Raw genomic sequence first — 21,712 nt, 5'->3', positions numbered from 1 at the left:
GTAAAACAATGGTGCTGCATGCCTGACAGTTGCAGATATTGGTAAACAATGCCATAGCTCATACAGGCCATACATGGTGGGCACTGTTCTATCCAACGACTTACACTGACATTTCCAATTCTTTTTCCCCAATACCATTACAATATCTGTGAGCAAGAGAGTGTTTACTGTTATACTATTAGTTATTTTAAACACATGAGCATGGTGGTCATTCTGAGTTGTTCGCTCGTTGCCGATTTTCGCTTTGCTGCGATTTGTTGCTAAATGCGCATGCGCATGGTCCGCAGTGTGCATGCGCTTAGTTATTTAACTAAAAACTTAGCAGTTTTGCTGTTGTTCGTGCGGCACTTTTCAGTCGCACTGCTGATCGGTGAGTGATTGACAGGAAAAGGGCGTTTTTGGGTGGTAACTGAGCGTTTTCCGGGAGTGTGCTAAAAAACGCAGGCGTGTCAGGTAAAAACGCAGGAGTGTCTGGAGAAACGGGGGAGTGGCTGGCCGAACGCAGGGCGTGTTTGTGACGTCAAACCAGGAACTAAACGGACTGAGGTGATCGCAATCTAGGAGTAGGTCTGGAGCTACTCACAAACTGCAAGAAAATTTTTAGTAGCAGTTCTGCTAATCTTTCGTTCGCAATTCTGCTAAGCTAAGATACACTCCCAGAGGGCGGCGGCCTAGCGTTTGCAATGCAGCTAAGGTATAGATTGCCATTTACTTTAATAAAAACGCGCCACTATGTGGCCAAACCCTCATGAAAAAGATGAATGCTTAAGCAGCACTGGCAAAAGATACATTTAAAAATACAAAAAACAATTGTTATATTTTTTTCAAAACATGAACCATGACTATTATTTTTTTTATTTAATAAAGCGTAAAACAGCAATTATGGTACAAAAATCTAGACTTTTATAACTGCTTTCCCAATGTTCTCTCCATTAAGCATCCCTATGAATGCGGCTGGCATGTTCTCAAAACCATTGGTGATGTGTTCATGATATTTCAGCTTGCCCTGGAAAACAACAATTATATATGTTATGTAACTGTTGTCATAATAACACATTAAGGGAATGATTCTGAGGTCACATATCTGTGCACTTGGATAATGAGTCCCATAGCCAGGGGCAGATCCAGGGGGATGCAATCGGTGCAATCGCTAACGCCCCTTGCAGACAGAGGAGACTGCTGCACTCATATCCTGAACCCACCGCAGACCAGCACACGGCAGCATTTGCTGGGCTGGGGAAAGGCAACTGCGGCTGGCTGACAGGTAAGAAAGGGGGTAGCACAGACCCAGGATTCTGCTGTAGCCCCTCCAAGAAGCCTAGGCCCAGGTAATTAGTACAACCCCCCCCCCCCCTCCCCCCGTCAGCGCCACTGCTCTGCACATGTGACATCTGACATGGTTTTACCAAGGTGCAAAGTTCTTTTTTTGCTTTACTCCCATCTCAGAATCAGGCCCTAAAAGTGAACATGCTGTATATTGAATTATCATTTGTGATGCAATAGTATATAAACTACTTATTTATCATACTAACCAGTAATTCTTACATTAAATTATTACATTAAAATAACTTGCATGCTTGCCTTATGTTTTTAATAAGATGAACCACTACAGAAACACAGAACAACTATCTGTCTCACTGCTTTGTAGTTCCCTACACTGGCTCTCAGTGTCCTACAGAAACATTTTAAATTGCTCACCCTTAGCTACTGTAGAAAGGACTTCATACATCACGAACACCATCTCAAAATACTGTCCCTCATGCCCTCTTAGATATACAGTATCTGATCTGCGCCTAGCTGGGTCTCTGGCTACCACCTCTCTCTCCCACCTACAAGACCTCTCCTGTGCTGCTACCCACTAATGGCATTCCATACCATGTCCTGTCAGACTATCCCATTGTAATATGTAACTACACTCTGAAAACCCATCTCTTTATTAGAGGTTGCCCTGCTCCCCCCTATATTACCCACACTAATCCCCAACTTCACTCTGAGATACACTTTCTGCTCTTATGTCAGTTAGAATGTGAGCTCTCTCATACGCAGCACAAGCACTGCAAATATACTACTGTAGCTTTTATTGTCATGTCTGCATTTCATTCAACCTTGTACATCCCTGTTTTACATATATTCTATTTTCCCCATTGCCTGGTGCTGCAGGGCACTGTGTCACCTTACACATAAATAATAATAATAATAATAATAATAATATGGAAGAAGTCCTGCAGATGGTAAGAACACACATACAGTAACTACATTACCAGGCAGGAGGCACTGTCACATTTGTGAATATACAGACGTGTCTTCCCTCATCCTACTCGCGAACGGGTCGCAGGTGCGAACTGGCTACAATTGCGAGTATTCGTGGCCGGCTGTGACCTGTTCGCGGGAGCACCTGTGTGCGCAATGCATACGAAAACCCGCAGCATGCCAATCACAGCAAATAAGTCACATTTGCCACGATTAGCATGTAAGATGAGGGAGAACTAATCTGTAGATTTATAGGTTTCTGTGTGGCCTAATGTGCACTGGGGTCACTACAGTGTGATTAACCTTTTTCTGATGTTGGGTGTATTTACACGTAATACTTTTTAATTGTATCGCCAGGAAATCTCATTGACAATATTATTGGTAGATCCCACACAAATTAGTCGCCCTGGGGCCCCACAAAACCTTAAGCTGGCCCAGTATGTACGCATACTAGGCCCTAGTTAAATGTTACATAAGATTATTAGTAATATTTATATTGTATATTTAATACAGTTATACAGTAATTGAATGACACAGTCTACATATAGATTGCAGTTACCTCTAAAACCCACTGCAGGAGTTGCTTCTGTCCCTCCGGATATCGGTCTAGCCAGCGAGTCACAATGAAGCCTTCCATGCGGAGTTGTTTAGACACTATATGTGGTTGAATATAGGGTCCTATCAGGGAAAAATAAAATTCTTATATACTGATATCTAAACACAGATGCAGCATAACATAATCCTTCATGCGGTATTAACTAAAAAACAATTCAGCAGTACAACATGTAATATAATTATATAACCAACTCTCTTTGGCCTGTTGGTATCCACTTTGCTCTTACAGGTGGTACAGTAACTCAAAAGTTCTGCAAATACGTCTTTTACCCCATACTTGCACTGGAACATTCTAGCACTGCGTTGGAGAGCCATTCAGTTTAGTTAGCAGTAGGACCAGGGATTAAGTACTTTCCGGCACTTCAAATTAGAGACGGAACCAGTTCCACCTCCTCCAGCCCATCTTAACTAATACGTTTAAACACAATCACATGCCGCCATTAAATAACTTGTGGTGGACTTAATAGTTCTCTCGGAGGCTCAGGGGTTGTCAGGTTGAGACAGCATGCTTTAAATGCTGGGCTCAGGGCTGCCATAAGAATCTGACAGTAGGATGTGAGATTGGCTGCAAGTTTCGGGCTTCCCTATATGCTGCCCGCCGTGGCCAATGTGGTGGTGGGTGGGCGGCGCTATAGAGGAGATGATTGATAGCGCGCCCCGCCTCCTCCGGACCTGCTGCCAGCAGTGTAGAAATGGCGTCATCAGGCGTCTGCAGCGGCTGAGCAGAAGAGCCAGCCTGACTGTGATTACCCAGCCATGCAGACGCTGAGGGTAGGGAAGGACAGAGGGAGGGAGAGTCAGCGACGCTGCTGCTGCGCCTTCACATGTAAGAAAAAAACTAAAACCATGCATTGCAATTGCATAATATATTAATTGTAAGTTTATGTGATGCTACCACAGACATAGCTCTCCCTGAACAGTTCTCTACCTCTCTCATACCCCTTTCACACCGCACAAATAACCCGGTATTGACCCGGCATATTGCCGGGTTGACACAGGTTGGTGTGTGGTGTGAAAGGGCCATGGTCGAATTCCCGGGTCGCCTGACCCGGTAATTCAACCCGGGAATGAAGCAGTGTTATTCCCGGGTTGAATACCCGGTCAGTGGAAGCGTACAATACGGAGCCAGCACCGCCTCCGCCCTTGCTGCTGGCTCCACCCCCCGCTGCTATGGCAACTGGCCCCGCAAATTGCCAGGTCGGTATGCCTGCTGCTAGGGTCCAATGTCGGATCCCACCTGGGAAGGACCCGTTTCCAATTCCTGGGGGGGGACGGCATTGGCGGTGGGAAAGGGGTATTACACAGCTGTCCTCCCCCAAACGCATTCACTGTGCTGCACCCTTGCACAAACCTCCCCTCCTCCGTACTTTCCTCTGAGCTGTCACCACTAATGTTTGCTGGCTGTGGGTGCTGATCACCTGCTGACAATGATGCACATGGAGTGATCGATGCTGGCAGCACGGTGTGGACGCCCACACCTCTTGGTACGCATGCTTGGTACGCATGCTGAGTATCATATTGGTGGATTGGATTTTTAATATGATTATGGTATTGACCAATATTTTGAATTAAAATGTACTTCACTATTTTGCATCCTCTTTTTCCTTTCATATTCGGATGAGTGTGGACTAAGGAGTTCTAAGTCACACTGCCATAAGGAAAAGGACTTGGTGTTTGCTTGTAAACATAGAATTCCATAAGAAATGAGAATCTGACTACAAGATCATCTAGAGATCATCTCAAATATATGGAATTGATTGAGACTGACATTTAATTATAGCCTCTAGTATTGATTATCCCAGTGGTGCGCACAATTGCAAGTACCTTTTGTCCTGTTCTATTTTAGGGCGTTGGTGACCACCTTTTTGCTTTTGTCGCTGCACTATTGATTTGAAGCACAAGTCTTTCGACTTTGTTTTCAACATTCATTTATTATTCAGTCACACTGTCCTTTACGTTTCAAGATACTGACGTACCCGGGATTCAAACCCATTGTCTGTGGCATTGCAGTCAGACACTCTATTCATTGAGCTATCTGCCCTTGCATAAAAAAGCTAAAGAATTCTAAGATAGAGAATTCAAACGATTTGAAGCTTACCTTGTACTTTGTGAAAAAATTATCAGCATTGCGGCTGAGCAGATCTATGTAGTGTGTGGCTGCAAGGCATTGGATGTATAGCGGCACACTACATAGATCTGCTGAATTGCAATGCTGATAAATTTTTTTTTGCAAAGTACAAGTAGCTTCATATAGTATTCATAGTTTTTATGCAGGATTAAAAAAGCTCAATGAGTAGGGTGTTTGACTGGAATGCAGCAGGTAATAGGTTTGAATCCTGGGTATGGCAGTGTAATGAAATGTGATATTTAATAAAAAGGTATTGGCCCTCATTCCGAGTTGTTCGCTCTGTAAATTTTTTCGCATCGCAGCGATTTTCCGCTTAGTGCGCATGCGCAATGTCCACAGTGCGACTGCGCCAAGTAAATTTGCTATGCAGTTAGGAATTTTACTCACGGTTTTTTCTTCGTTCTGGAGATCGGAGTGTGATTGACCGGAAGTGGGTGTTTCTGGGCGGAAACTGGCCGTTTTATGGGTGTGTGCGAAAAAACGCTACCGTTTCTGGGAAAAACGCGGGAGTGGCTGGAGAAACGGAGGAGTGTCTGGGCGAACGCTGGGTGTGTTTGTGACGTCAAACCAGGAACGACAAGCACTGAACTGATCGCAGATGCCGAGTAAGTTTGAAGCTACTCAGAAACTGCTAAGAGGTGTGTAATCGCAATTTTGATAATCTTTCGTTCGCAATTTTAAGAAGCTAAGATTCACTCCCAGTAGGCGGCGGCTTAGCGTGTGTAAAGCTGCTAAAAGCAGCTTGCGAGCGAACAACTCGGAATGAGGGCCATTGTAACTGAATAACAGCGAACTCTCAACTTAAGTGCATGAATGTGGTATAAAGATGATTGTGTCCAAATCCATTTTCTTGCAGTGGTCTATAAATGTGTTTGTTGAATGAATGAATGAATGAATGAATGAATGAATGAATGAATTAATTAATTTTCAGTTTTCAATATTCCATTTTCAATATTGAATTTGTTATATGAATATAAACATACATTTAACAAAATGTGGGAAGAGGTACCATAGTATGGATTTTCTCCAATGCCGCCATGATGTTGGGGGAGCAGGTACCAATCACCAGAGCACCATGAAAGGGCCCGGGTCATCCGCTGTTCCCCTACCCACCTTACCTGTCAGCAGCAGCTTCAGCTCATTCTCCAGCCAGCACACGCTGTGTGTGCTGTCTGGACTGGGCTGGTCTGTGGTGGTGCAGGGAGGCTGCTGCTGTTTAGCAGTAACAGTTTCTTCCGCCTGTGTGTGTGCTAGAGCAATCACACTGATTGCACCCCCTCTGGCTTTGCCCCTGGAAGAAGGGCATGATGGCACCCCCCAAATCTGCACTCATTGCCGCTTCACCACTCTGAAAATCCTGGTTTTAAATTAATTTGCATAAGGAGCGTGGTCACACTTACAGTGATTAGACCACACCCCCCATAAAACTACCTGGGCCTGCCACAGCTCTCTACACCCCTGGCTTTCCCAGTTTCAATTTCTCTAACGTCCTAGTGGATGCTGGGGACTCCGTAAGGACCATGGGGAATAGACGGGATCCGCAGGAGACTGGGCACTCTAAAGAAAGATTCAGTACTATCTGGTGTGCACTGGCTCCTCCCTCTATGCCCCTCCTCCAGACTTCAGTTAGAATCTGTGCCCGGCCAGAGCTGGGTGCTCCTAGTGGGCTCTCCTGAGCTTGCTAGAAAATAAAGTATTTTGTCAGGTTTTTTATTTTCAGAGAGCTTCTGCTGGCAACAGACTCTCTGCTACGAGGGACTGAGGGGAGAGAAGCAAACCTACTCACGGCAGCTAGGTAGCGCTTCTTAGGCTACTGGACACCATTAGCTCCAGAGGGATCGAACACAGGTACCCAACCTTGATCGTCCGTTCCCGGAGCCGTGCCGCCGTCCCCCTCGCAGAGCCAGAAGAACAGAAGCAGCAGAAGCATGAAGACATCGAAATCGGCGGCTGAAGACTCCTGTCTTCACTTAAGGTAGCGCACAGCACTGCAGCTGTGCGCCATTGCTCCCACAGCACACCGCACACTCCGGTCACTGTAGGGTGCAGGGCGCAGGGGGGGGGCGCCCTGGGCAGCAATTAATTACCTTTTTGGCAAAAATATACATATATACAGTCTGAGACTGTATATATGCCCAAGCCCCCGCCATTTTTTACACATTAAAGCGGGACAGAAGCCCGCCGCTGAGGGGGCGGGGCCTTCTTCCTCAGCACACCAGCGCCATTTTCTCTCCACAGCTCCGCTGAAAGGACGCTCCCCAGGCTCTCCCCTGCAGTATACAGGTGCAATAGAGGGTAAAAAAGAGAGGGGGGCACATAAATTTAGGCGCAGAGATATATTTAACAGCAGCTACGGGGTAAACACTAAGGTACAGTGTAATCCCTGGGTTATATAGCGCTGGGGTGTGTGCTGGCATACGCTCTCTCTGTCTCCCCAAAAGCCTTTGTGGGGTCCTGTCCTCAGTCAGAGCATTCCCTGTGTGTGTGCTGTGTGTCGGTACGCCTGTGTCGACATGTTTGATGAGGAAGGATACGTGGAGGCAGAACAAGTGCAGCTGAGTGTGGTGTCGCCGCCGACGGTGCCGACACCTGATTGGATGGATATGTGGAAGGTGTTAAATGATAATGTAAACTCCTTGCATAACAGATTGGATAAAACTGTAACCTTGGGACAGTCAGGGTCTCAACCCATGCCTGATCCTACAGCGCAGAGGCCGTCAGGGTCTCAAAAGCGCACACTATCCCAGATAGTTGACACAGATGTCGACACGGAATCTGACTCCAGTGTCGATGACGATGAGGCAAAGTTGCAGCCTAAAATGACTAAAGCCATCCACTACATGATTGTAGCAATGAAGGATGTATTACACATTTCTGAAGAAAATCCTGTCCCTGACAAGAGGATTTATATGTATGGGGAGAAAAAGCATGAAGTGACTTTTCCCCCTTCACATGAATTAAATGAATTATGTGAAAAAGCGTGGGATTCCCCTGACAGGAAGGTGATAATTTCCAAGAGATTACTTATGGCGTATCCTTTCCCGCCAACGGACAGGTTACGCTGGGAATCCTCCCCTAGGGTAGACAAGGCGTTGACACGCTTGTCTAAGAAGGTGGCCCTGCCGTCTCAGGATACGGCCGCCCTAAAGGATCCTGCGGACAGAAAGCAGGAAGCTATCCTGAGTCTGTTTATACACATTCTGGCACACTGCTGAGGCCAGCAATTGCTTCGGCCTGGATGTGTAGTGCGGTAGCTGCATGGACGGATACTCTGTCTGAGGAGATAGATACCCTGGACAGGGACACTGTTCTACTGACCCTGGCACATATCAAGGACGCGGTCCTATATATGCGGGATGCCCAGAGGGACATTTGCCTGCTGGGCTTTAGAGTAAACACAATGTCCATTTCTGCCAGAAGGGTCTTATGGACTCGGCAATGGACAGGGGATACCGACTCTAAAAAACGCATGGAGGTTTTACCTTATAAGGGTGAGGAATTGTTTGGGGACGGTCTCTCGGACCTAGTTTCCACAGCTACGGCTGGGAAGTCAAATGTCTTGCCTTATGTCCCTCCACAGCCTAAGAAAGCACCGTATTACCAAATGCAATCCTTTCGTTCTCAGAAGAGCAAGAAGGTCAGAGGTGCGTCCTTTCTTGCCAGAAGCAGGGGTAGAGAAAAAAAGCTGCACCATGCAGCTAGTTCCCAGGAACAAAAGTCTTCCCCGGCTTCCACTAAATCCACCGCATGACGCTGGGGCTCCACAGGCGGAGCCAGGAGCCGGGGGGGCGCTTCTCCGACATTTCAGCCACCAGTGGGTTCGCTCACAGGTGGATCCTTGGGCTATACAAATTGTGTCTCAGGGATACAAGCTGGAATTCGAGGTGACGCCCCCTCACCGTTACCTAAAATCGGCCTTACCAACTTCCCCCATGGAAAGGGTGATAGTGTTGGCGGCAATTCACAAACTTTTTCTCCAGCAGGTGGTGGTAGAGGTTCCCCCCCTTCAACGGGGAAAGGGCTACTATTCCACTATGTTTGTGGTACCGAAACCGGACGGTTCGGTCAGACCCATTTTAAATTTAAAATCCCTGAACATTTATCTGAAGAAATTCAAGTTCAAAATGGAATCGCTCAGAGCGGTCATTGCAAGCCTGGAAGAGGGGGATTTTATGGTGTCTCTGGACATCAAGGATGCTTACTTGCATGTCCCCATTTATGCGCCTCATCACGAGTACCTCAGGTTTGTGGTACGGGACTGTCATTACCAATTCCAGACGTTGCCGTTTGGCCTGTCCACGGCACCGAGAGGTGATGGCGGAAATGATGGTGCTCCTTCGGAAGCAAGGGGTTACAATTATCCCATACTTGGACGATCTCCTCATAAAGGCGAGGTCCAGGGAGCAGTTGCTGATCAGCGTAGCACACTCTCAGGAAGTGTTGCGTCAGCACGGCTGGATTCTGAACATTCCAAAGTCGCAGCTGATTCCTGCGACACGTCTGCCCTTCCTGGGCATGATTCTGGACACAGACCAGAAGAAGGTGTTTCTCCCGGAGGAGAAGGCTCAGGAGCTCGTGACTCTGGTCAGAGACCTCCTAAAGCCAAAACAGGTGTCGGTGCATCACTGCACACGAGGCCTGGGAAAGATGGTGGCGTCATACGAAGCCATTCCCTTCGGCAGGTTCCATGCGAGGATCTTTCAGTGGGATCTGCTGGACAAGTGGTCCGGATCGCATCTTCAGATGCATCGGATGATCACCCTGTCCCCCAGGGCCAGGGTGTCTCTTCTGTGGTGGCTACAAGGTACTCACCTCCTCGAGGACCGCAGATTCGGCATACAGGACTGGGTCCTGGTGACCACGGATGCAAGCCTCCGAGGGTGGGGGGCAGTCACTCAAGGAAGAAACTTCCAAGGGCTGTGGTCAAGTCAGGAGACTTGTCTGCACATAAATATCCTGGAGCTACGGGCCATATACAACGCCCTGAGTCAAGCGGAGCCTCTGCTTCGAGACCAACCAGTGCTGATTCAGTCAGACAACATCACGGCAGTCGCTCATGTAAACCGCCAGGGCGGCACAAGAAGCAGGGTGGCAATGGCGGAAGCCACCAGGATTCTTCGTTGGGCGGAGAATCACGTGCAAGCACTGTCAGCAGTGTTCATTCCGGGAGTGGACAACTGGGAAGCAGACTTCCTCAGCAGACACGACCTCCACCCGGGAGAGTGGGGACTTCATCAAGAAGTCTTCACGCAGATTGTAAATCGATGGGAACTGCCACAGGTGGACATGATGGCGTCCCACCTCAACAAAAAATTAAAGAGGTATTGCGCCAGGTCAAGGGACCCTCAGGCGATAGCTGTGGACGCACTGGTGACACCGTGGGTATTCCAGTCGGTCTATGTGTTTCCTCCTCTTCCTCTCATACCCAGGGTACTGAGAATCGTAAGAAAAAGAGGAGTGAGAACAATACTCATTGTTCCGGATTGGCCAAGAAGAAGGACTTGGTACCTGGAACTGCAAGAAATGCTCACAGAGGACCCATGGCCTCTGCCTCTCAGACAGGACCTGTTGCAACAGGGGCCCTGTCTGTTCCAAGACTTACCGCGGCTGCGTTTGATGGCATGGCGGTTGAACGCCGGATCCTAGCAGAAAAGAGCATTCCGGATGCAGTTATTCCTACGCTGATAAAGGCTAGGAAGGACGTGACAGCAAAACATTATCACCGTATATGGCGAAAATATGTTGCTTGGTGTGAGGCCAGGAAGGCCCCTACAGAGGAATTCCAGCTGGGTCGATTCCTGCACTTCCTACAGTCAGGTGTGGGCCTAAAATTAGGGTCCATAAAGGTCCAGATTTCGGCCCTATCCATTTTCTTTCAAAAAGAACTGGCTTCACTGCCTGAGGTTCAGACGTTTGTTAAGGGAGTGCTGCATATTCAGCCTCCTTTTGTGCCACCAGTGGCACCTTGGGATCTTAACGTGGTCTTGGGTTTCCTGAAATCCCACCGGTTTGAGCCACTTAAGACAGTGGAGCTAAAGTATCTCACGTGGAAAGTGGTCATGCTGTTGGCCTTAGCCTCAGCTAGGCGTGTGTCAGAATTGGCGGCTTTGTCATGTAAAAGCCCCTATCTGGTTTTCCATATGGATAGGGCAGATTTGCGGACTCGTTTGAACCAACCCATTGTGGTGCCTGCGGCTACTCGTGACTTGGAGGATTCCAAGTTGCTTGATGTAGTCAGGGCTTTGAAGATCTATGTTGCCAGGACGGCTGGAGTCAGGAAAACTGACTCGCTGTTTATCCTGTATGCATCCAACAAGCTGGGTGCTCCTGCTTCAAAGCAAACCATTGCTCGCTGGATCAGCAGGAACACGATTCAGCAGGCTCATTCTGCGGCTGGATTGCCGCATCCAAAATCAGTGAAAGCCCATTCCACAAGGAAGGTGGGCTCTTCTTGGGCGGCTGCCCTAGGAGTCTCGGCATTACAGCTTTGCCGAGCTGCTACTTGGTCGGGTTCAAACACATTTGCAAAATTCTACAAGTTTGATACCCTGGCTGAGGAGGACCTGGTGTTTGCCCATTCGGTGCTGCAGAGTCATCCGCACTCTCCCGCCCGTTTGGGAGCTTTGGTATAATCCCCATGGTCCTTACGGAGTCCCCAGCATCCACTAGGACGTTAGAGAAAATAAGAATTTACTCACCGGTAATTCTATTTCTCGTAGTCCGTAGTGGATGCTGGGCGCCCGTCCCAAGTGCGGACTTTCTGCAATACGTGTATATAGTTATTGCTTAACAAAGGGTTATGGTTATGTAGCATCGGTTGAGTGATGCTCAGTTGTTGTTCATACTGTTAACTGGGTAAGTTTATCACAAGTTGTTCAGTGTGATTGGTGTGGCTGGTATGAGTCTTACTCTGGATTCCAAAATCCTTTCCTTGTAATGTCAGCTCTTCCGGGCACAGTTTCCTTAACTGAGGTCTGGAGGAGGGGCATAGAGGGAGGAGCCAGTGCACACCAGATAGTACTGAATCTTTCTTTAAAGTGCCCAGTCTCCTGCGGAGCCCGTCTATTCCCCATGGTCCTTACGGAGTCCCCAGCATCCACTACGGACTACGAGAAATAGAATTACCGGTGAGTAAATTCTTATTTTTGTCATGCCCCTTCCCCATAAAGCATGCGCCTTATGTCCCTTTAGGAAAAATAGGGGGGTGGGGAGGGGGCGTCAATTATCTTTCTGGCACTAGACACCAAAAAGTCTAGTTACAGCTCTGGTGAGAGTTTTGCTGAAGTGCAAGATATTTATGGATCTTTTTCCCCCAGTACAGAATAAAAAATTACATGTGAAAAAGGACATAGTATTTTTTTCTTCCTCAGGGTCCATAGGCTCCACAGGCAATACCACAGGGTGTAGGTGGTTGGAGAGGACCGGGCACCAAACAGTTAAGCTTTTCAAGTCCCAGGATGCCCTGGTCCCTCCTTCCCTATACCCCGCCCCCAGCCTATCCAGTTTTCATCTGGTGCCGACAGGAGCCGGACGCACCATTTAGACAGGGGGCTGCTTCCTTAAGGATGCCATGGATAGGAAAAGAGAGACTTTCCTCAGAACTATTTACTCTCAAGCTGTAGCGTGCCTAGCCATGGCTACAGCTTGAGTAGCCAAAGCTGTTGAAGGCTAGGTAGATGCTACCAGGGAGCATCTCTCCTACATTTCCCATATCAGGGAGGCATACTTCTATATCGGAGATGCAGCCCTTGATACAGTAGTACTCACCTCTATAGTGTCAGCAACTTTGGTAACTGCTAGAAGAGTTCTCTGGCTCCGCTCATGGAGGGCAGACTCCGATTCCAAAAAAGCGCTAGAATCGTTATTATTTACTGGGAATATACTGTTTGGAGCCGAGCTGGACAAGATTGTAGCCACTGTCGCAGCTTCCAAGATGGCCTTCCTCCTATCAACTACTGCTCCTAAGGCCAAAACATCATGCTTTAGGTCAGGCATGTCCAAACTGCGGCCCTTCAGCTGTTGAGAAACTACACATCCCAGCATACCCTGACACAGCTTTAGCATTCTCTGACAGCAAAACTGTGTCAGGGCATGCTGGGATATGTAGTTTCACAACAGCTGGAGGGCCACAGTTTGGACATGCCTGCTTTAGGTCCTTTCGCCCACAGGGTAATGCCAAATGCCAGTCTTTTCCCAAATAGTCCAGGTCCTATAAGCTTAACAAGCCAAGATCTAAACAATCCTGGGCTGTCAGGTGTCCAGCTTCAAAGCCAGGTGACAAAGACCCCTTTCACACTAGCTGGCACGGCAAACTTCCGAATGGCTTTTTGCCGTGCCGGTATTGTAACGAATACTCAGCCCCGATGGGTCCTTTAACACGGCACGGATACAGCACGGTCGCCGTGTTGAAGCCAGATCTATTTACTGAATAGGATGGCTGCCGGGTCGTGGCCGTGCCGTCCCTGAAGGCAGTGGATTTAGTGTGTGAATCGCCTCTTTCACACACCAGGGGTAAGCGAAGGAGAAGTGATCGCATACTCCTGATAAGGCTGACGGCAAACTAGATGCCGGGAGGAACATCGTTGTCACTGAGGTGGTTTATAAAGGGCTGTAACTCACACTCCGGTTTTTCCCGGATGGCAAAAAGCCGGACGGCTTTTTCCCGGCCGGCAAAAGCCGGGTAGTGTGTTTCAGCCTAAACTCCAGATAAGGCTGTGAGAGAAAGCTGCAGCCGGGAGGAAGATCATCCAACCGTGGTGTGACAGGTTTGCGATTTATGACCTGTTGATGTGAGCTCAACTACCAACTATAAAGAAAGGAGTTTCCAAGTGCATGCTTTATCAGTTACATTGTATATGTGGATTCAACAGCAAGTGTGTTGCCAGCTTGGGTAATACAAAGTATCACTTAAGGACATTTAACAGAGACTTGGTTTGCAGCTATATCACAGTTTTTTAGGTCACTGTCTCTATAGGTGCTTATAATATATAATTGTTCTTAATAAATGTGATTGATTTTTATTGATACTGGCCGGTATTAATTTTAGTCTTGAGAAATAACTATTTAATAAAATCTACAAGCAGATTAAATCAGCACTTTCCTATTGTTTTTCTTTCTTTCACACACAATGGCTTTTTTTGCTGCTGGTTCTGCTACGTTTGCGTGTGAAAGGGCAGTGACGGCCGGCAAAAAACTGTCTGGCTTTTGCCGGCTTTTTGCCAGCCGGGACAAACCGGCATGTGTGAATGGGGCCAAACTCTCTGCCTAACAGGATGGGCCTCCTCCTGGCTTTATGGGTTTTCTTCTATGGTCACTTGTCTCCTCTTTTGATATGAGTGTTTCTTGAGTGTTCCATTCTTCCTTCTCCTCTGTCCTGCTCCTGCTTTGGGCTTGTTCACTAAACTGGATATTTTAGGGCTGGGGGCGTGATATAGGGGAGGAAGGACAAGGGCATCCTGAGACTTGAAAAGCTTAAGTGTCTGGTGCCCGGTCCACTCCAACCACCTACACCCCATGGTATTTCCTGTGGATCCTATGGACTTCGAAGAACTAGAGTTAAGCTGCAGAAAGATTAGTTATGGTAGTAAGTCTAGGATAACTTTTGTTATTACTAGTGTTAAATTAAAGTTTTATTATACTTGTTCTTGCTTGAGTAAGTCTATATGTATTTTACTAGGTGATTCATCGCGCCCTACGGGCGCTCTTCACACCCTCGTTAGGGGCTACGCCCCGTTAACCTCTGCACGCCTTTGAACATACGCAGGGCGGTAGATAACAGAATCAGAAACGCAGGGCAGTATAGAGGACATACAGAAATGGGTTCCGGTTGAGATAAGATAGAGAGGCGTAGGGGGAGAGAAAGGGAATGTACAGAAACGCTGTGCGATCGGTAAAGGATAGGGAGAGGCAGGGTGGTATGGAGAGGATAAAGAGAGGGAAGGTGTTAGACAGAAAATACCGTTGCAAGGGGCTACGATTCATTATCCCCTGCACGGGCTTCAGCTGTGCTATAATTGTTATTATATGGAGTATTACCTGTTTTTTTTTTATGGCAGTGGGTAAATATTGTAAGGGGGGAGGGCGTGTGATTGTCAAGGGGGCGTAGGCCTTTGTGAGGGCGTGCAGAGTGGCCGCAGGGCACAATGAATAACATAGTGTAGAGTGTAGTATATATTGCTAGTGTCTGCATTATGAAGTACCAGATGAGTAACAGCAATGCACTGTAGATAAGATACGAAGGTGCTGTGGCCACAGGTAGCAGAGCCGCTTATACACACAATGGCCACGGGTAGCAGAACCGCTTATACACACAATGGCCACAGGTAGCAGAGTCGCTTATACACACAGTGGCCACAGGTAGCAGAGCCGCTTATACACACAATACCCACAGGGGGCAGAGGCGCTTATACACACAGTGCCCACAGATAGCAGAGCCGCTTATACACACAATACTCACAGGTAGCAGAACCGCTTATACACACAGTGGCTACAGGTAGCAGAGCCGCTTATACACACAATACCCACAGGGGGCAGAGGCGCTTATACACACAGTGCCCACAGATAGCAGAGCCGCTTATACACACAGTGCCCACAGATAGCAGAGCCGCTTATACACACACACACAATACCCACAGGTAGCAGAACCGCTTATACACACAATACCCACAGGGGGCAGAGGCGCTTATACACACAGTGCCCACAGGTAGCTGAGCCGCTTATACACACAATACCCACAGGTAGCAGAACCGCTTATACACACAATACCCACAGGGGGCAGAGACGCTTATACACACAGTGCCCACAGCTAGCTGAGCCGCTTATACACAATACCCCCAGGTAGCAGAGGCGCTTATACACAGTGCCCACAGGTAGCAGAGGTGCTTATACACACAATGGGCACAGGTAGCAGAGCCACGTGTACACACAAAACCCACAGGTAGCAGAGCGGCGTATACACACAATACCCACAGGTAGCAAAGCCGCTTATACACACAGTGCCCACAGGTAGCAGAGCCGCTTATACACACAATACCCACAGGGGGCAGAGGCGCTTATACACACAGTGCCCACAGGTAGCAGAGGGGCTTATACACACAGTGCCCACAGGTAGCAGAGGCGCTTATACACACAATACCCACAGGTAGCAGAGCCGCTTATACACACAATGGCCACAGGTAGCAGAGCCGCTTATACACACACAATACCCACAGGTAGCAGAGGCGCTTATACACACAGTGGCCACAGGTAGCAGAGCCGCTTATACACACAATGCCCACAGGTAGCAGAGCCGCTTATACACACAATACCCACAGGTAGCAGAACCGCTTATACACACAATACCCACAGGTAGCAGAGCCACTTATACACACATTACCCACAGGTAGCAGAACCGCTTATACACACAATACCCACAGGGGCAGAGGCGCTTATACACACAGTGACCACAGGTAGCAGAGGGGCTTATACACACAATGGGCACAGGTAGCAGAGCCACATGTACACACATTACCCACAGGTAGCAGAACCGCTTATACACACAATACCCACAGGGGGCAGAGACGCTTATACACACAGTGCCCACAGCTAGCTGAGCCGCTTATACACAATACCCCCAGGTAGCAGAGGCGCTTATACACAGTGCCCACAGGTAGCAGAGGTGCTTATACACACAATGGGCACAGGTAGCAGAGCCACGTGTACACACAAAACCCACAGGTAGCAGAGCGGCGTATACACACAATACCCACAGGTAGCAAAGCCGCTTATACACACAGTGACCACAGGTAGCAGAGCCGCTTATACACACAGTGTGCACAGGTAGCAGCGCCACTTATACACAATGGGCACAGGTAGCAGTGTTGCTTATACACATAATGGCCACAGTATTAGTGTTTCTAATTAATCCAATGTCCATTGGTAGCAACTATACTCACAAAAGTTTGGGGGGTTTGGAAAGGGGGTGGGTTCAGTGAGGTTCCTATCCGTGGGAATCACTTGTAGCGGCTGTGGATGGTGATTCGAGGTGCTACGTGTGGTGGAGGGTTGGGTGTGGGAGGGGGTCCAGAGGTGTTGTGGGTGGCGGAGGGGTGGGTGCAGGGGCATGGATGGCGTAAAGGGTGCGCGGATGGGGAGTGTAGTTGCTGTTGGTGGGGGAGGGGTGGGGGAGGGGGACTGTGGATGAAGGAGGGGGTATGGAGGTGATTTGTGTGTGGGAGGGGCGATGTAGGGGTGTGCGTTTGGAGGTGCAGGGGGGGTGAGCTTAGGTGATGGGTTTCAGAAGTGCTGTGGGTGGGGGAGGTGTGGGATGGCACGGATGGGGGATGTAGATGTTGTGGATGGGGGAGGGGTGGATGCGGGGGAGCTGTGGATGGGGGAGGGAGTCCGGAGGTGGTTCGGGTGGTGGTCCAGAGGTGTTGCGGGTGGGGGAGGGGCAGGTGTGGGAGGTCCGCAGATGTGGAGGGTGCCTGTAGATAATGCGGGCGGGTAGGTGCTGTGGTTGTGGGAGTGGCGGGGGTGTTGCGGGTGGGGTACGTGATCTGGATGGGGTAGGTGATGTGGATGTGCGGTAGCTAGGGGAGGGGCGGGTGCGGGGATGGCACGGATGGGGGAGGAGGTCCGTGGGCGCTGTGTATGAGTGAGTGGTGGGTGTAGGGTTACGGCGGTTGTAGTGGGCCAGGTGTGCTGCTGCAGTGGATGGGGGAGGGTGCCGGTGCAGGGATACCGCAGTTGGGGTAGGGCGGTTGGTGCAGCTGCGGCGGGTAGGGGAGCGGCAGGGGAGGGGGTGCAGCGGTGGGGAAGGGGCGGGTGTGAGGATGCTGCAGGTGGGTTGGGGGGGGCGGGAGGGGGTGTGGATGGGGTCTGTAGATGCTGGTGGTGGAGGGGCAGGTGCAGGAGGCTGTGGATGAAGGAGGGGGTCTGGAGGTGCTGTGTGTGGGGGAGGGGCGATGTAGGAGGAGTTGGGGTTGCAGAGGGGGAGGTTGGGTGATGGTTTGTAGAAGTGCTGGGGGTGGGGGAGGTGTCTGTAGATGATGGGGGTGGGGGAGGTGCTGTGGGTGGGGGACAGGTGCGGAGGGGGGGCAGGGGCTGGAGCAGTGGTGGTGCAGTTGGGTGGTGGGAGGCAGCTGCTGGGGTTCCGAGGGTTGGGGAGGTGGTGCGGGTGGGGGAGGGGTGGGTGCAGGAGGGGTGGGTGCAGGATGGGGCAGTTGCGGTGGTGGTGCGGGTTGGGTGAAGGGTGCAGCAGGGGGGAGAGGTGGGTATGGGGGAGGGGCAGGGTTGCAGCGGGTGGGGGAGGGGCGGGGGTTGCTGCAGGTGTGGGAGCTACGGGTGGGGGCGTGAGTGCCGCGGGTGGGAGCGGATGTGGGGGATGCGTTGGGTGCCGCAGGGGGGGCCAGCAGGTGTTGGTGCTGTGGGTGGGGGAGGGGGCAGAGTGCCACGGGTGGTGCGGGTGGGGGAGGGGGTGGAGTGCCACAGGTGGTGGGTGGATGCGGTGGGTGTCGCGGGTGTTGGTGCCGCGGGTGGGAGTGCCGCGGGTGGGGGGCGAATGCGGTTGGTTTGCCTCGGGTGTTGGTGCTACCGGTGGGGGAGGGGGCAGGAGTTCCGCGGGTGGGTGGCGCGGGTGTTTGTGCTCTGGGTGGGGGAGGGGACGGGAGTGCCGCGGGTGGTGGGTGGATGCGGCGGGTGTTTGTGCTACGGGTGGGGGCGGGAGCAGTGGCGCCACAACGTGGGTGCGGGCCGCACCCGGGTGTTACCCTCTGAGGGGTGACACCAAAGTGCCGGCTCCTGTCACAGTGCAGAAGCCAGCACTGCAGATTCAGCAGTGTCCGGGTGAAGGCCGTATGCCCCGACCCACAATGTGCCGAAAACGGGGGGTCGGGACGCGAAGCCACGCCCCCTTCCACGAAGCCACGCCCCCTTTTCACCCGCGACCGCGGGTAAGTGTCGGGTGGATGCCGCGGGTGGGAGGCAGATGCGGGTGGTTGCCGCGGGTAGGAGGGGGGGCGAGTTGTGCCGAAAACGGGGTCGGGGCGCGAAGCCACGCCCCCTTTTCACCCGCGACCGCGGGTAAGTGACGGGTGGATGCCGCGGGTGGGGGGCAGATGCGGGTGGTTGCCGCGGGTGGGAGGGGGGGCGAGTTGTGCCGAAAACGGGGGTCGGGACGAGAAGCCACGCCCCCTTTTCACCCGCGACCAAGTGACGGGTGGATGCCGCGGGTGGGAGAGGGAGCGAGAGCAGCTGCCAGTGCTCAGCATGTCCCCCTGAACTCTGCAGCAGCCGCTAGTCTGTGAGGCGGGTAGTTTGAGTTCCGCTCACAGTCAGCGGCTGCGGTGTCACCAGAGAGAGTATACGGGGAGAAGGGAGACAGGGGACTGGGCGGAGATGGGGAGGGGACTGGGCGGAGAGAGGGAGGGGACTGTTCCTGGCCAGATCTGTGCCTGTGACTCCGCCCAGCGTTACGGGCACAGAGTCACAGACTTGGGCAAATATATAGGAGATTAATATGGGAAATAAATACTGCAAGTGTGTCACACAGCTGTGTCATGTAAGGTGATTTCATCAGTGATAGCATGCTACATTGTGGAGGGGTATTGGCCAGTCAGATACATGGCTTATGCTAATTCTGTTGCTATTCTATTCTATTCAGGGTCAAACTGAGAAAAACTTGAAGCAAAAAATAAATAGGAACAATTGACAGAAGTTTGAAGTATTGTTTAAAGTAGTGATGAGCGGATTCGGTTTTACTCGGTTTTACTCGGTTCTCAAAACGGCATCTTATTGGCTCACGGATGTCACGTGTTTTGGATAGCCAATAAGATGCCGTTTTGAGAACCGAGTAAAACCGAGTAAAACCGAACCTCGCTCATCACTAGTTTAAAGATCATGTACAAACAGTAAATGTGAATTATATTATATTTGCCTTCTATGGCATGGATGAAGAATGTCCTAGGATGGCCACCATAATTAATAATATTATCTTTCTAGTGATACGGGAACGTGACAAATGTGATAAGTTGTGGAGGCAGTACAACAAAATGCGTTAAGAAGCCTACCCCTGTGTACCGTCTCCATACCTACCACAGCTCCTCCAAGACCGACAGCTAAATTGGAACTTTCCAACCACCCACCATTAGGATTCAGTTGGAGACATCACAAGTGCATGGCTAAAATAAGAACTCAGGGGACAGTTTCTACGTGGGTGATACCTTTTGTTCCCTGTGCTGGAGACTGGTAAGATTGATACACATACTCTGGAAACAGTCCGCATCGTTATATGCATGTCGGGAATGACCATTCGGTTGTGCTAAAGTATATATTAAGTATTCGAGTGGCCATCTGGATGTTTTTCCAGATTACGAACATCTGACAGTATACAGATTTGCACCACATGCAACAGTGGAACTTTTAATACATGGTTATGTATAGACTTATTAATACCTTTATCATGTTTATTGTGTGATTAGAATAACACATTTTTTATTCATTTATTAAATATTTGTATCTTATTACAGTCTGGTCCATAAAGCTTTTTAAGGAAATCCTAATATGATGTCAGAAATCTGGTTAAATGATATGATGATATTTCTGGTATCTACTTCACATAATTAGCCCAGTGTCCATCTCTTTTTTATTTTACGCATTTGGGTTTTGGGGCTAAGATCCCCCCAATCTGCACAGCGGCTTTTCAGCCGTCCGGGTAGCGCTAATTAGAGAAACGTCCTCATCTTTGTTTATGCGCAGATGACCACACTAAGTTTACTTTTTAATGCCAAGAAGTCTAAACTATGGTGTTTTTTATTATGTTTATTTATTCAAATGTACGTGTTTTATTTTATGCAAGTACTGAACAGCAAAGCTTTATATAGAGAACTACTTGCTATATAGTAGTCAAATTTCACAGCACCCAGTAAAGTGTGCGTGCTCCTCTTTTGTGCTTTATATAATGAATGCAGTGACATATGTATGACACTGGTAGAGGAGTGAGAGTGACATTTTCAGATCATGAATGCCTAGTTTCAAGGCAAGATAGTAAATGATTGTGAAAAATGAATGTGTCTAATGGCTATGGTGGAGGTGTCAATCTCTTTGTGAGAATGAATGACAGTGGGAAGAAGAATAAAGCTTTTTTAGCAGAATGGTTGAAATGGGATTTATTAGTATGATTTGTATCATATAAAAATGATGGATTGGAAACAGAAGAATAAAGTAATAAGAATATTTCATGATACAGACAATGTTAGTTACAATTTTGTACTGTATGTATGAGTGCACAAAGTGTATGATCGTTAAGTGAGGTACCTAATTAAATACAGCACGTCTGATTTAATGTGGGTCATGGAAGGAGAAAGAGTGGTGTGCATTTAGGAACCTATTCAGTATGGATTGCAGATTCTGCTAAAAAGGGGGGAACTATATTTGTGTATATATTGTACACTGGAAGGCAAGGCTTCCTTCCTCTGGGATTGGCACTCCTCCCATTCACCCTCAGGTGTTTTAATTAGCTGGGTTCCTGCATTTCAGATCACACATTGATAAGGCCCTATTTAGAGGTAAGTCCTGTATAAATTTATAGAATGTGATAGTATTAGGGATGTTAGGGACCCATGTGATGAAGTCACCTGGCCGCGGTACATGGGCCCGCATATTTGCGCAAATGTGTGCTAAGAACTTCAATTATACTCCATGTTAATTGTGAGGGTTTATTTAAATTATTTTTATTATCAG

General features: G+C 49.2%; 1 protein-coding gene across 5 annotated transcripts in view; it reads right to left on the bottom strand.

The window, feature by feature from the left end:
* Positions 1-834: 834 nt before the first annotated feature.
* Positions 835-21,712, bottom strand: part of LOC134899886 (prostaglandin reductase 1-like) — a 105,883-nt gene continuing 85,005 nt past the window's right edge. For all 5 annotated transcript variants that reach the window (XM_063914208.1, XM_063914206.1, XM_063914205.1 and 2 more), the window contains 2 exons: positions 2,810-2,928; positions 835-1,006 (listed from right to left, as the gene is read on the bottom strand). In XM_063914208.1, the coding sequence (XP_063770278.1) occupies positions 896-1,006; positions 2,810-2,928 (230 nt within the window). In that variant the 3' untranslated portion in view covers positions 835-895. The remainder of the gene's footprint in view (positions 1,007-2,809; positions 2,929-21,712) is intronic.

This window comes from Pseudophryne corroboree, chromosome 1 (genome assembly GCF_028390025.1).
Source record: "Pseudophryne corroboree isolate aPseCor3 chromosome 1, aPseCor3.hap2, whole genome shotgun sequence".
NCBI classification, from domain to species: Eukaryota; Metazoa; Chordata; class Amphibia; order Anura; family Myobatrachidae; genus Pseudophryne; species Pseudophryne corroboree.
Note: the sequence above shows the minus strand (reverse complement) of the source record. Positions and strands in the feature narration are given on the sequence as shown.